Consider the following 15,217-nt stretch of genomic DNA (forward strand, 5'->3'; position numbering starts at 1 on the left):
CGCGCTTGGGCGCCAGCTCCACAGCCAAGGCGCGCGGCGGCCTCTGGCGCTTCCACACAGTCCCGTCCCCTCCCACCCCCCCGCGTGCGCGTGGCACCCGCTCCGGCGCGGCGGCTCCAGCAGGAGGTGCTGTTGGCTCGCGGATGGCCGGGCCCTTTGCCGCCGCGCGCGGGCTGGTCGGTGAGTCACTGCTCCGCGCGGGCTGGAAGTAAAAGTACAGGGGCTGCGGGAGGGGAGCGGCCCGGGCCGGGCCTTGGTACCGCGGGGAAAGTTGTGGGAAGTCTGGGCCGAGACCTGCGGCGTGCCCCGGCGAGCGGAGGGGCTGGTGCCCGCGGGGAGGGAGGCGGCCCGGGGGGGAGAGATTCTGAGGGAGCTGCGCGCCCAGGCAGCAGGAGTGCGGGGCAGCCCGGGAGAGGGGACGCGTCGGGCCTCAGCCCCGGCCGGAGCTGCTGGGAACTGCCTGCGCCTAGGCCGGAGCTGCTCGGCCGCCTGGGAGTTTCGAAGGCGCCGCCTCGGCCGGTGCGCTGCCCGCGAGCTGGGGCCAGGCCCTGGGCGGCTGGCGGAGGGGGAGTGTCCCGGGAAGAGACTCTTCATCTCCTCCTCCCCGGGCCCCTCGCCGCAGCCCCGTCAGCCCGAGGGGGGCTGGTGGCGGGGGAGGGGACAGGCTGCTGGAGTCCCTGGGTAGCCTCTGCTCCCGGGCGGGGAGTTTCCGGCCCCTGGCAGCGCCCCAGCTGCTCGCGGCACGGCGGAGTGCCCAGGTGAAAGGCGCCGCCCGTTGTCTCCTCCTTTCCGCGCTGTAACAAAGCAGAGGCTGAACTTGTCACGGCAACGTGTCAATTAGGTGCGGGAGGCCAGCGATGGGCAGGAAAACGGGGCGTTTGCCGTCGGGATCCAGCAGCCAGGGGTGCGTGTGAGGGGAGAAGCGGAGCCCTGCCCCTGGCCGGGGGAAGTGAGCACCGGTGCCCGGACGCTGCTCCGCAGCCTCTCCTGTGGGCCGACTGGGGTCGTCGTTTTAGGATGACGATAGAGTCAGGCTTTTTGGTGCTCTCGCAATTCGGGGCATCGGCAGCCCCAGCGTATTTTTTCGCGCTGCTCAGTGGTTTTCTCTAGCGCCTGACAAACTGATCGCTGAAACTTATGGCGAAGGAAAATAAATGATTACTAATTTGGAAGTAAATAAACAGGTGACTCAGATCAAATTCCTGCTCGGATCGTTACAATAAATATCCCTGAAGGAAGCTCTCTATTTATGTTGTCATTGATTAATTCTCGCTACCTCATTTGATTTCGATTTAGAACGATTTGATTCTAATTTAATTAGCATGTAATTTGGATGTACATAATTACTGTAATTATGACATTCAGGTAAGGCAGCTTTAGGCTGAAAGGCAATTTCAAATTTTCTAGCAACCTACTTTGTAGTAGGAAATGGACAAGGACTTTGCGCCCTGCTATCCAAGTAGTAATTAGCACATCTTTGAAACAGGCAGGGCTGGGGATTTGTACTAAAACACCAACACAAATTCAGCCGCATTACCCAGTGCAAAGGTAGCTGCGTGCTACTGAGGAACATATTATTTTGCTCCTTGCATGGCCACGGATGACCGTGTTTCCGTATTATCTCCAGCCTAGCTCTGCACTAGAGCCGAAGGCTGAGTGGCAGTGTGGTTTAGACCCCACTGGGGGTTAAAGCCACGAGGCGCACGTTAGGTGGACCTGAGCTCTGTGCATGTATGGACTTAAGGATGGAGCTACTTGGAAAGGGTCGCTCCTGCCCATGAAGTGAGCTCGCTGGATATGGGAGAGCTACACATCAGAGCAAGCGGCTCCCGCGTGGGTGCGAGGCCAGCTCGGGGGCAGCAGGGCAGGGGAGCGGTAGCTCAGGTCTGCGCGGGGCTCCTTTCCGGGAGGGTGATCCCTGCAGCCTGGCTCGTTTTTTGTTTTTTCCCCTCCCAGTGGGGTAACTTGGCAGGAAACAATAGGGCCAAGTGAACGGCTGCCGTCTGCGTTCTCCTCTCGCTGCGAAAGACTGGGCGTGTGGCGCGGGGGCCCTGCGCCCGCAGTCCGAGCCGCCCGGGGCGGTTCACCCTTGATCTCGGGAATGGAGGGCTGGAAAGATTGCAGCGGGACCTCCGCGTGCCCTTTGAGGAGGTAGAATAACTGAAATCCAAGGCCGTGGCCAGTCGGCGTGGGGGTCGCTTTTTGTAGCTTTGCCCGGCCAAGAGTTCCCACCTCAGCCAGCCAGGTGAGAACACTGGCTGCAAGCAGGCCCAGCCGCGCGCCACGTACCGGGGCGCACGTTCCTTCTGGCAAAGGAAACGAGCAGGGATCTTGCACTGGCACAAAACTCTAGTGATTCGGGGCTTGTGCCTTAGGGAGCGGAGGAAGTGTCTCCCTGGGCCCCTGAAGCTCTAGATGGCGCCAAAGAGCCACAGTTATAAGACTCCTTCAAAGGCATCAAGAACGACTGTCAGACATAAAAGCAAATCAGTTTTTTTTTCTTTTTCTTAATGTGTTAAGAATGTTATTCCTTAAGAAAATTTGTGGCTAAATTATTCTCACTTAAAATAAACACTTAGTGTACCAATTACCCAAATGGGCGGGATTTCTGTGAGATTTCCTTCATCTGCATTTTGGAAGTGTGGAAGAAAAGCTTCTTAAATCAGCTAATAGCTGAAAATAAATGAGAGCTTCGATAAATGAAGTTTCCCTCTCCCTTGAGATTTTTTTTAAAAAAGACACTAACTATCCAGACAAAAAGATGGAGTTCTAGATTTTCTCACTAAAACAAAAATATTTGTGCTACTTTTACTTTTATTGGTAGTAGTATTTTTATTTCAAGGATTATAATACACCCTGGGGGCAGGGACCACATCTCTTGCGAATCGGAGGCAGAGCGATCAAATAACATTTACAAGTAGTTTACACTGACATGTTATTTTTAGTCTTCTTTAAACCTTGTTTTTAATGGGCTTAGCTGCAAGATAGAGTCAGAAAGTTAGTCCCACGGCATATACTGGGTGTAGCAACCGCGCAGGCAACATTTAAATTACGAACAGTCATTGGGTTAAAATGGTAAGGTCGCGTTTGAAGGGCAGGAAAACAGCAACGCAGGGTGCGGGGAAAAAGCTAAATCCTCTTTCGATTTCTCTGGCTCCCTTTCCCTTAGAGGGTGACACATGTAAAAAGAACGTTTTTCTATGCCCCAGTGTTATTTTTTGCTTCCGTGTTTGCAGGCTCCCACTATAGAAATGCCATTTAACTGTAATTGAAAAGAGTGAATAAGAATTATTTTTCGGTTCTCACACTGTCTGTTCTTTATCCAGTCGTACAAAAGTTCTGTAGTCCCCAGACCATATAATTATAACCAACAAGTACTAAAGAATGGTGCCATTTATTTTTTAAAAGGTTACATGCTTTCTATTTTCTTGGTTAAACGAACCGGCTCTGCGGCCCAGAGTTGCTCCCTTCTTCATTTCTGGGGAGTCTGTAAATGATGGACGTTCTCTGACCCCAAGGGGCAAAGGCAATGCAAAGAGGTCCTTGATCATTGAGCTGAGAATTGTAACCCTGGCCTGGCAGAAACTGGACCTGGATGGCTTCCTTTGATCTGTTTTATTATGGATTGAAAACAAAGCTGACTTCTGCCCAACACCCAGTGAGAATGCATTCCTCAGAAACACCAACAACTGACAAGCGGGCAGCCATGTCCTGCAGCCCAGCAAGTGCGCTGTTTATTTTACCTCTGCCCGGCGGTGTCATCCTCAACTCCGCGGCTGCCCTAGAATAAAATACATTCACGCGCATCCCCTAGGCAGGCCGGGGAGAAGAGTGCTGTGGAAAAGCAAGAGGCTTTCCCTTCATCTCACAGAGCGCCTAAGTTTAAAAAAGCGGGATAAGGAAGACAAAAATATGTCAGGAAAGGAAGGAAGAAAGGGGGGGTGATGGATGCTTTGGGGTAATCTAGGCCGGAAAAAAACAGGCCACTCACAAGCTGATGTGTTTAAAAGGCAGTGGACTTGCACTCTTGCCAAGCTTCCTTCTGTCGGTCCCTCAGCGTTGCCGCAGAGCTACACTTGTGTACATTTCAAATAAGCGATTCAGGCACATGCTTTCCTAGGGTTTGGTGACAGCGTTGAGGAAAGTCAAATATCTCTTAATATTCACAGCAGATTTTTTTTAAATTCAATATCTTTCTGACACCACACTATTTTTCGGATTTTATTTGCATTCTCTGGCTTGGACTGGCTTAAAATGCTATTCCTCCACTCTGCACTAAATTAACTTTTTTTTCCCTTTTTTAAATAGAGCAATTATCTCATTTAACCATTTTCCTTTTTCCCCCCAAAATACTGTGGCTGTTAAGTTGGTGGTCAGGAGACAAAGGGAGTGAAAATAATTTTCATTTCAATAATTGCCTTCTGGTCAATTTAACTGTGCCTTATTTTGAAAGAGCCTGTCTAAATGAGATTCCTGTCCCAAATGTGTTCCCAGGCCTTAGCCCAGCCTTTAATTATTCCTGAGGTTTTTTTTCTTCAGAATAAGACGCTGCACTGAGTAATCACAAAGAAGTCAGAGAGCATCCTTGAACCTTTTCAATAGCAGAGCCACTGATATTCAAATAACATGCAAGGACCATTTGACTGCATGGGGACATAAGCATTTCCAATTCACTATTTGCATAGATCAACTGTCTTTGAAAAGGAAAGGAGCAGTTGTCTTCCATAACATTAAAAAGCCTAGTTATCAAATCAAGTGCTTAGTTTGGGGCTTTTAAAACGTTTACATTTTATCTTAGGTTGCCCTTTACCGTTTGACATGCAAATTTGGTGCAGTTAATTTAGACAATTAAAAGGATCTTCAAGGGAGCTTTGTCACCGAGAATATTCGGAGTTGTCCCCGTGGACCAGCTGAGATAAAGTTGGCCAGAACAAATGATGTCTAGGAGATTAATTAGATATTTGATAAGACATGAATCCCTAATAAGGGAATACAAGGCACAGGGGGCTGCTATGTGCTCTAAGTCAAAATTAATAACATTTAACAAGATTTTCATTTAGGCATGAAATGTCTTTTCCGGAGTATCGACTCTAGCGGTTTGTTCCCCTGAGATCATCTCCCAACATGGGGAGCTTTGTGGGGCTAGAGACTTTTGAAAACAGTTTATTTGCACTGTTTGTTCTAAGTCTTTTTGGGGACATTTTAATGAAATACGTTTCCTAATGCGGATAGGGTTTAAACCTTTTTATTTGAGGTCACATCTTGGCGAGGGAAAGAATAAGGATTCGAATAAAGAAATACAGTAATAGGACATAAGCCGATTGAAATTTGCCTTAAGGTGCTTGCTTAATTTGGAGCATTGATAAAACATGCATTTGTTATTTTTAAATCCCATTCCCTTGTATTATTGTACTGTCATTGGGAAAGGCATAGGCAGGGTTTGCACTTAAAGCTGCCCCATATAGGGGCTGGGGAGGGGGGGAAACAGAACAAACACCGTAAGTATATTGTTCAGAGTCCTTTAATAATACCAAAATGAAAATATTAAGTCAAGATTCTTTCATACAGATAAACGCATTTAATTTCTTTAAATGACCTTAACTTACGTGTGTTTGAGTGAAATGTTAACTCAACATTTTAAATAGCTTTTACATATATACTGACTTCCACAAAGTGCATCAGAAATTTTTTAAAAATAATACGCTTCCTGAATTTCAGGAATTCACAAAAAGGACAAAAAAAGAGAGACAAAAATAAACCCCCTATCAGAATCAACGCTTACAAGAAAAATAAGAGAACACAATCTTTTTGAACCCTATTTATACAGATGTTTATGGAATACAGAGGAGCTGTCTCAGACTTCCACTTTAATATCTCACCTTACGCCTCTTTCAGGATGCTTTAAAAAAGTGTCATTGTACCTAGCTTTCGTCAGGCGGGACCTGCTGTAGCTAGAGACCAGTAATCCACACCAAGGGCGGCGTTAGCTCCGGTGGGTTTCTCTCGCACGGCTCAGTCTGTGCGGGCTCGGGTCTCGCTAGTGCTCTGCCTGGGGCAGCTGGGTCGGGGTCAGTGTCCTGCAGGACTGAGGGTTGGACTGCGTCTCTGGGGTTGGGCCCCGGCCCCTGCGCGTTAGTCCGGTCTCTCCTGCAGGCTGAGAGCAGTTCGGGGCTCGCGGGGTGGGGGCGGCTCCTTCGCCTCTCCCCGGCCTGAGCTTTGCAGGGGAAGAGGGCGGCTGCCTCGGCCGGGCTCCTACGAGTCGTTCGGCCCCACGGCGGCTTCCTTGCCGCCGCCCCGGGCAGCGGTCACGCCCTCGTGCAGGATGAGGTCGGGGGACTCGGAGCGGGGGGTCTCCAGGTTGCTGGCGTCCGTGTCGCTGTCGCTGCCCTTTTTGCCCCCGCCGCCCCCGTTGTGCGTTTTAATGTGTTTGCTCAGGTGGTCGCTGCGCATGAAGCGCTTGTTGCAGACGGGGCAGGCGAAGCGCTTCTCGCCCGTGTGAGTCCGCAGGTGCCGCTGCAGCTCGTCCGAGCGCGTGAAGCGCTTGCCGCAGAAGAGCCAGTTGCAGACGAAGGGCCGCTCGCCCGTGTGCCAGCGCAGATGCGCTTTCAGGTGCGAGGTCTTGCCGTAGACCTTGCCGCAGCCCGGGATGTGGCAGCTGTGCAGCCCCTTGCGCCGCAGGCTGGCCCCGGCCGGCCCCAGCCTCTCCGCCTCCTGGCAGTTGGGGCAATCGCAGGTGGCCCGGCCCGAGTACCGGCGGGCGGAGCGGGCTGAGCCTCCCCCGGCCGCGGCGGCCGCGGCCCCAGTGATCATGGCGCTGGCTGCGGCCACCGCCGCGCTGGAGTCCGTGTACGAGGGCAGCACGGGCTTGAAGCCCTCCTGGGTCAGCAGGTGCTGGCTGGTGGAGAGCAGATGCGAGGCGGCCGTGGAGCCCAGGCCCGTGGAGCTGAAGGCGGAGTGGGTGAGCGAGCTGAAGTCGGGGTTGTAGGTGCCCAGCTGGGAGTGCAGCGAGGCCTGGGGGGCGCCCGAGTGCAGCGAGCTCTGGAGCCCCCCAGCGGGGTTCTGCACCTCCAGCCAGGAGCCCGGGTTGGCGTGCACGTCCCACCACGAGGAGGCCGCCCCGTTGGCCACCTCGCCCGCGGCCAGGGTGGAGTGGAAGCCCGACTTGTACCAGGACTCGTAGGGGTGCGCCATGCCTACCCGCGGATACAGGCTCTCGGCCGCAGAGCTGTGCACTTTGGAGATAAAGGCCGACTGGCCGCCGGGCTCCTGCGGGGACACGCCCGCCGCCGCCGCAGCGGCCGCCGAGTTGGAGAAGAGGCCGCTGTAGTCGCTGCTGAAGGCCGACGAGGTGGGCGAAGTGGAGGCCAGGCAGAAGGCGCTGTTGGCGGTGCCCGTGCCGCTGGCCAGGCCGCTGGAGCCCCGGCTAGTGGCCACCGTAAAGCCCGAGAGACTGGAGCCCAGGTTACAGCTGGAGGTGGAGCGTTTCCAGGGGTGAAAGCCGCCTTTGGCGAAGGCGCTGGACTCTGGTAAAGTGGTCAGAGGGCTGGTGTTCCCGATCTTATTGCAGGTCGCAGCCAGCATGGCCAGGGGAGTTGTTCCAAATCTTGGCTCTTCCTAAGGGGAAGACAAAGCAAGGCAGTGAGCCCCGGGAAGCCCAGGAGAGGCGCGCACGAAGCACAGCAACGTGCCTAGATACTCGGCCCGAAAAGTCACGCTGCAAAAGTAGCCGGCGGTTTTCACGCAAAACGCCACCTTGCCCTGTCGCGTTTCCAGGGACCCACACGCCGATTTAATCGCACGACACGCTCCTCTGTTGTCGCAGTGGGGACGAGCGACCAGTTATGGGTTAAATGGCACAGGGGTAATTTCTTAAAGACTTTTGTGGCGGTTAGGGACTATGTCAGTGCCCTCCGCTTTCAACGGGCGATTGGTAAGGCAGAAATCCCCAGGGACACGAACGAAGTGCTCTACGGCCACAAGGGCCGGAGCTCGCAAAACGGGCCAGCAGGAACATAAACACCATCGCACGGCTACGCGGCTTTGGCGCAAGCCACACGCGCGAGGCTGGTTGGAGAAAAATCCATTCCGATTGGGCATGACCCTCCTCGAGCAAAAAAAAAAAAAAAAAGCTTCGTGTCTTTCTAAACCACACGGACTTGATCCTAAAGCGATCCTGCACGTGAATGGGAGGTGGGAAATCAGCCCCGCACGCCCCGCGAAACACCAACCGAGTTTACCCTTCAATTATAGCCCACAATCACGTATACAGCGAGACACTGCAACGCAGCGGCCGCAACAGTTTTTCTCGGAGTAACAAACCTGCCCTCGAAAAACCACAACCAAAACCGCGTCTCTCTGACTTACCCCAAGTATAGACGTAGCCATAGCACGTCCCTTGGCCGGGTGGTGGGAGCGAAGGGGGGGCTCTGTCTTGCGCTCAGCCCAGAGAGTTTGCTAAATTTCCTCCCAGCTCCCCGCTTTACTCCAGTTGCGCTAAGTACACTCCTGGCTCTGGAGGGCTAAACTCAGCCTAAGTGTGTGGAGCGCCTGCTTTGAAGTACCGCTGGCTGGGTCTCTCGCCCAATGAGGGCGCAGAAAGAGCAGGCAGGAGCTGCCCTGCAGCCAATCAGACACTCGGAGGTGCAAGAACCAGGGCTCAGGGCGCGTGCCAGTCAAAGGACCAGGGATAAAACACTCAGTGCTTTGGACTGAAGACATTATACTATAATTAACTTTTTAAAAAAATGCCCTGGGTTTAAATATCCTTCAGGCTGTGACACAAACTAACAAAAGCCAGGCAGTTCAAACTGAGGGGTGACACTTCCTCCTTAAGTTGGTGTGGGAAAAGGGGGAGAAGCCACAAAGGGCAGGAGCCGGACGGCAGCGGTTCCCTTTGAATGTGGCGAGTTTTAAACTGATTAGCCTGCCTGGCTATCTGTTCTCCAGCCCGACCTAGCCCCTCCAGCACCCCCGCTGCACCAGGAGCCAGGCTTTGCCATTTCTCCTCTCCTAGAAAAGCTTTATCTGCCCAACAGGCCCTTCCTGTCATTGCCAGCCTAGAATCTGACCCATCAGGTAAACTGGGCAGGTGGGGCGCAAAACGTGGCGCATCGTACGTGGCCAGAAGTGAGCGGGCGGGGGGAAAAAGGATTATTTGCGCGCGGTCAGTAATAACGTTGCAAAGTTTATCTTGCTCCGTATTTTATGTCAAAGTATTAAGCGATTCGCCACGTTGCTGCCTATTTGCCGGTTTCTTGCGGGGGTAAGTAGCACGAAGATGGTTTTTAATTACGTGTTTCCCCCACCCAGGCTGTTAAACCGACACCTCAATATTTGTCTTGTCTCCTAACCCCCCCCCCCCCCCCGCGCCAAGAAAAACAGCCCGAGGAAGAGCGAGGCTGGGGGTAGAGCTGAAGGTTGTTATTTTAAACAACAAGCCCGGCGAAAGCTCTTGAATGTTAAGTTTGCAGCCTCCAGTTCCAGCCCGTTTTCCGAGCCTTGCGGGAAGCCACGAGCGCCAGCGGCAGCAAAACGTGCTTCCTCCTCGCCCTGCTCGGGCGCCGCGGGAGTGAGCCTCCCCCACCCCCCCGCCCCAGCACTCGCCTGTGGCCTCTCCGCACACCCAGCGAGCGACAGAGGCTTCAGCGGCTCGCTGCATGTGCCGAATGTAAGTTCAAACCTTGGCTCCTCACCTGTCGCAGGCGGGGCCCTCTGGCTGTAGCGAGCGGAGGCGTCTTAGCTAATATCGTGGCACTCACCCGCCCGGGATCGCGGAAGACCAGTAGACGGGCAACTTTTTTAAATATCGCGATTGTATCTGTAGCGCGGGGGGCGTTAGGGTTCCCTCGCGCTCTCCCCGGGCGCAGCCAGTGACAGTTCCGAGCCAGGCAGCTGAGCGCGTTCAAGCGGCCCTAGCGCCTTGTTCTGGAGGACAGTGAATGTTTTCCCTTTCCTCACAAATCCGCTGCAGTGATCCAGCGTCAGACCCAGCCCGAGGCGCGAAGCCGCCCCTGGGGAAAGGGCGAGGCGGAGGAAGCCGGGGCTTAAGCTTCTTTCTCGCGTTTCATTTTCAGGGCTCCCAGGAGACAGACAAACCGAGCGCGTTGGTGGGCGATCGCCCCAGTGGGCTGGGATGTCAGGGCAGCTTTTCTGTCCTTTGAGCGGGTTGAGGCTATTTGCAAAGAGCGATCGCCTCTTGGACGCCGGGGACGGCGGGAACCGTGGAAGTCAGAGGCGATACTGTTCTGCCCCTAACACTCCGCACACACCGATTTGCGCTGAACCCAGGGGGCCAGCGAGTGAATGACAATCCCTGGCTCCAAGCGCTTTGCCGGGAGCAGATCAGAAACAGCAGTTTTACCCGCGGGGTGGGGGTGGGGGGTGGGGGGCTGGCGTGTCTTCCTCGGGTGGGGGCGGTCGAAAGGCGATGGTGGGGGAGCCGCGGAGCACAGGGAAGACGTGGAGTCCGACAGGGGCACCCGGGAGCAATCGCCCAACAGGTGACTGCTGCAGGAGGAACCCAGCGCTCCTGTTTGTTTAGAGAGGATCCGCCGTTGATTTTCTAATAGGGGTGATTGTTCAGTGGCAGCGAGGCGTTTCCGACCAACCCCGGGGCAGCCCAGGGAGGAGATCTGTTGAGCCTCCCCTTCCCCCCACCCACCCCAGGAAAGCTGACAAAGTAATGAATAAAATAATCTGCAAAGGCACTTGGAAATCGGGATGTTCAAAACCCAGCCATTTAACCCAGAGGGTAAAGGCACCTCTGGGGTACTGGCCTTTTCATGTTTTATGTTCCCACATGCAGTCACAGGGGTTTTTCCCCCACTCTTTTTCAACAGAGGGGGAGGGGTGTTACTTTTATTTTTGTAAAAAATAATGTACATGGAACCGAAATCTACTGAAAGTGGGCGCACCTTTAAAGGGAGAAACGAGTGGCAATGAAAGAGGAAACTCTCCTAAAAATCTCAAGGGGTCGAGGATTTTTGACAGGTTTTTTTTCATGCGCCAAAAATCTCGTTTTTAAACAAAGATCAATGTGTTATGCTAAAATGTTGAGCTGACTGTTAAAACATTTGGAGGGATAATGACAATGTAACAAAGCGCTGGTTTGGAGTGAATCACCACCCTTTTAAAAGTTAGAGCAATTTTCAGGAGAATAGCTTTCAGCAAACGCTTTACATTATTCAAAACGGCCAAATAATGCTCTATTATAGCGCCTGAATGCTGCCAGTCAGCCCATAAGTGCAATTTGTGCAAAGGCTCGGTGCCTTATCTCCACTTCTTTATAAAGAGGTGAATATAAAACAATTTCTTCCAAACCCAGACAGAGAGCACGAAAATTGCTTCCCTTTCTGCAATCAGGGCAATTTAACTGGAGTGCAATTAGCACTATTAAATGTCGATTCTGCATAAACAAATCTGACTAAGAAGCGAAAGTGGGGTGAGAACCTCATATAAACTGAAACTGATTTTTTTAAATTATGTATCCGGGTCCTTTACAATTGATCCGTGACGTTTTCGTCTGAGAATATATTTACATCATAAATACACTATGTCTAAATCAACATAAATCTTTTTTTTAAGTCTCAGTATAAGTACTAATAAAGAGGAATGGTCTAATTAAATGAAACAGTTCACTTCCTTCTAACAAATATTGTTTCCCCACCTTCCCTTCAACGTGGATCTTTTGATCTGTGCAACTACTAAAGTTGTTGTCTTCAGGAGGTAAAGCTGGGAAACAATTCGTTCACTAAAGCTGATTGGAAGGGTCCTGGGTTCACATCCAAGAGCGTCAGATGAAATGGTTCTGCTGTTCAAACAGGGCTCTCGGGAAGACCTGCCAAATATTTGCCAAATAAATCGATGGAACAGCAGTTACATGTGAGCTTGCTGTACATTTTCCCGGGAATCCGAGGACGGACACGGAATTTGCACAAGGATGTTACCGGGGGAGGGATGGAGGTGTAAACCTTTCCAAGTTCAGAAGAAGCAATAGATTCTCTGCCAAATGGGGGAGGGGGGAACGCGTGAGGGAAACCCGCAAAATGCCCATCGCTTATACAAATAATTGCATCCTGCCATTTTTTTTAGCATCAGGGTTTCCACATGCACATCTCTCCCCGCTCTCTCTCAATTATGCTTTTCATTTACATGATACAGACTCCACCACTGATTATCAGAGCAGCGCAGAGGGGGACCAGGTGATAAATTAATAACTTCAGTTAAGAAAAGGCTTCCCCACTATTCTATGCGACGAGTAGATATGAAAAGGGGGGAGGCTATAGGCTGTGTGTGTGTGTGTGTGTTAAAATACAGCCCATGGTGCCTGTTGAGTCCCCTGGATTATTTCCGCTGTAGAGTTTTTCATTTGTGGGCAAAGCTGAAGTGCAGCTTTTGATTAGAGGAAAATCTTTTGTAGTTCATAGAAAGCGAATGAGCAGAAGGATCAAATAGATCATGGAAATTAAGTGAAAATTATGGAACTCTCCAACCGTTTGTACTGGAGCTTTCATTTTATATTTATTACATAACTCTCTCCCTCCCACTCCCACCCTTACCCATACAAATAAAAACCCAAAGATGGAGCACGTTGATGGAGGAGGCTTGAATCTTCCCTCTTTTAAGTTGCCATTACTTAGAGAGAGGTAATACGGAAATGTATATACTCTGCGGTTGTGAAACCTGCAGGATACATTGAAAAAAACCCCTTGTCTCTTAAGTGCTTTCCACACATTTGCCTATAAAACTAATCTTTCCCGCTAAGTTGATCTGGAGCATGTATTTTAAACCTCCCTCGTTCTGTTTATCTCAAAGGAAGACACGGTAACAATTAAAGGGAAGACTGCAGTGTCCAAGGAAAGAAGGTGACTGTAGACTGTATGATGATTTTAATTGCTACAATTATTGGAAGGTTATTCAACAAGCTTCATAGATTTGTTTACTGCGTCGATAGAAGAGGCTCAGGAACATTTTCCGCGTATTTTATCATCTTGGTTCACATTCCTTTCAGTACTGGTGTGGTATACAGACTAGCCCTGGGAAGATCAAACCGCAGCAGGTTTGAAACTCAGCCAATGCCATCTTTCCTTCCGAGTTAAAAAGAACGGGTTTCTAAGTAAAGGGAATTGAATTAGCAAACGATTAGACCCATATTTACAGCTCATAAAGCTACTTTGTGCATAGAAGTCGGTTAGAGAAGTTGTGATGACTTCGGCGACTTGGTACTGTTTTAAAGGAGCGAACACTGGCCATGCCTTGTTAGTTTTGCGTTCTAGGTACCCAAGCCAAAATACCAATGGCTTCTTTAGAGAGTTAGAGCTGACTTCCACGGCTTCCTTTAGCAGGGCGCATTGACCGCGGGGGTGAGCATCTGCACGGAAGTTAAACGCTAGACTAGACATGTTTGCTCCTGAAAAGCAGAGTTTTTAAAAACCTCTGATCTTTTATGTACAGCACTTTTGATAGTGCCAGGACGCCCCTACCGAGGTCTGACTCAGTTTTCTTAGCCCCAAGCCCACGTACTGTCTGTGGCTGTAGGTGGATGGGAATGTATTAAGCTGGAGGAGTGACGTTACAAAGCGCTCCTCGGTCCACAGTGACCAATAAATCCTGCTGCGGGCTTTGCCCATTAATGAATTGCTGATTTCGATGAGGAAGATACACGCACGCACTCCCCTCGTGTCCGTGTTCCCCTCTGCCTTCCCCTTGTGCTGGAATTAGGGCTAGAAAAGACCGAGAGCCGTTCATTGTGCTCTTGTGTGTGCTATAATTATTGGATTCAAGCTTAAGGTGAATTTCAGCTCAGATCATGAAGCATTTCACGTTCAAACGCAAGCTTGCAGTACTTTCTTAGTGGCAATTAGGAGCCTATTACAAGCCATTAGATTGATCAATGTACCTTAAACAATGTGAATGATTTATATGGCGAGGAAAAAACCCCCTCTTACATCCATTGTACTGTTCCAGAGACCAACCTGGCCCTGCGAGTCCATCCATCACAGCCTTAAACAACAAAAGCTATTTATTTAGAAAACTTGCATGCAAGGAAACAGGCTCAATTCTTGCGGCTTGAGCGGTATCCGAGCTTTGTCTGCCTGTCTCTTTATTGTTAAAGGGACGTAGGCTGGAAGTGGCGGCGGGGGGGGAGGGAGATTTGCTGGGTTAATTCACCTTGTACCTGAAAGAAGGAAACAAAGAGATTCCTCCCCGCTTCCCGAGCAGCCCCTAGGCTGCTGCGGAGAGGCAGGGCCAGGCGAAAAGCGCCGCTGTGCGTGTTTGTTTAGCGAAGTGTTTGGGTCGCTTGAGTCGCACCCGTTCGCCCGTGGGAGTTCTCAACCCGCTAAGGGAGCGGAGCCCCAGCCTGCTGAGGGCAGGGCAACGCCACAGCTTTCCCTACAGCTTCCAGCCAAGCTAAAATGAAGACATGACAAAGTATCTGCGGCGATCAAAGGCAGCCCAGCCCCCCCGCCCGGCCTGGGTCTGGTTGCGGTTGTTCTCTCTCAAGACACGTTGAACTTCCCACGCCAAGGAAATTCTTTCCAGTTCCTGGAAGCCAGGGGGCTGACGGGCTAAGGTACTTCCCACTTGCCAACACGCTTTAGTCGGACTTTGCCTGCGTTCGGGTCCGAACGGCTGAAGCTGGTTAATCTTGACTTTAATGAATGGCCAACACCCCCTCCATTCTCCTTACCTGGGAACTAAAGCCTACGAGTGTCTGACCTCGGTGTGAGGGTGCATGTTCCTGTTATAATCAGCCTGTGCCTGGATGGGGTTTGTACAATCTTCTGAATGAAGTATACTGCTAGTCAAACACTGGGGGAAAATAAACTCCCGCAAACTACCGAGCTAAGCCTGTCTTGAAAATATCCCAAGCGAGTCCCGGTCACTGGTAGCAATTTTGATCATGAAAGCGTGCACAGGATTTGCAATTGCGAGGGCTGGGCCCTTCGGCTGGCCATTGAATCCAACACATCCCCGAGTGACGATGTTAACGAGCACGAGAGTCTGAGTGTTGATTTGTAATATGTCAGTTACCGTCTGGTCTGTTTTCCACAGGCTAATCTCCAGCAATCCCCTCCGAGCTTGTCAAAAGCAACCCTTTGTCACAGCAGTTGATGAGAAGGAAAAGGAGGTGCAATACATCGGTACAAGGAAACAGGGTGTCAATCCCATCAAGAGCGCCAGTATTTAAAACGGGGACTAGACGCCACTGAGTTCA

At 51.4% G+C, this 15,217-nt stretch overlaps 1 protein-coding gene across 1 annotated transcript; it reads right to left on the reverse strand.

The window, feature by feature from the left end:
* Window positions 1-6,252: 6,252 nt before the first annotated feature.
* SP9 (Sp9 transcription factor) lies at window positions 6,253-8,385 on the reverse strand. The gene is made up of 2 exons (XM_075001605.1): window positions 8,365-8,385; window positions 6,253-7,614 (listed from the first exon to the last, which is right to left on the reverse strand). Exons 1-2 carry the CDS (start codon window positions 8,383-8,385, stop codon window positions 6,253-6,255), a joined length of 1,383 nt encoding a protein of 460 aa, XP_074857706.1.
* Between the last annotated feature and the right edge of the window lie 6,832 nt (window positions 8,386-15,217).

This window comes from Carettochelys insculpta, chromosome 8, assembly GCF_033958435.1.
Source record: "Carettochelys insculpta isolate YL-2023 chromosome 8, ASM3395843v1, whole genome shotgun sequence".
Classification (NCBI taxonomy): Eukaryota; Metazoa; Chordata; order Testudines; family Carettochelyidae; genus Carettochelys; species Carettochelys insculpta.

Bases quoted from the DNA above. Each gene is read 5' to 3' on its own strand.
- SP9 (XM_075001605.1), bottom strand. From the start codon at position 8,385: ATGGCTACGTCTATACTTGGG. The intron at 7,615-8,364 runs GTAAGTCAGAGA...TCTTCCCCTTAG, and splicing joins TGGCTACGTCTATACTTGGG to GAAGAGCCAAGATTTGGAAC.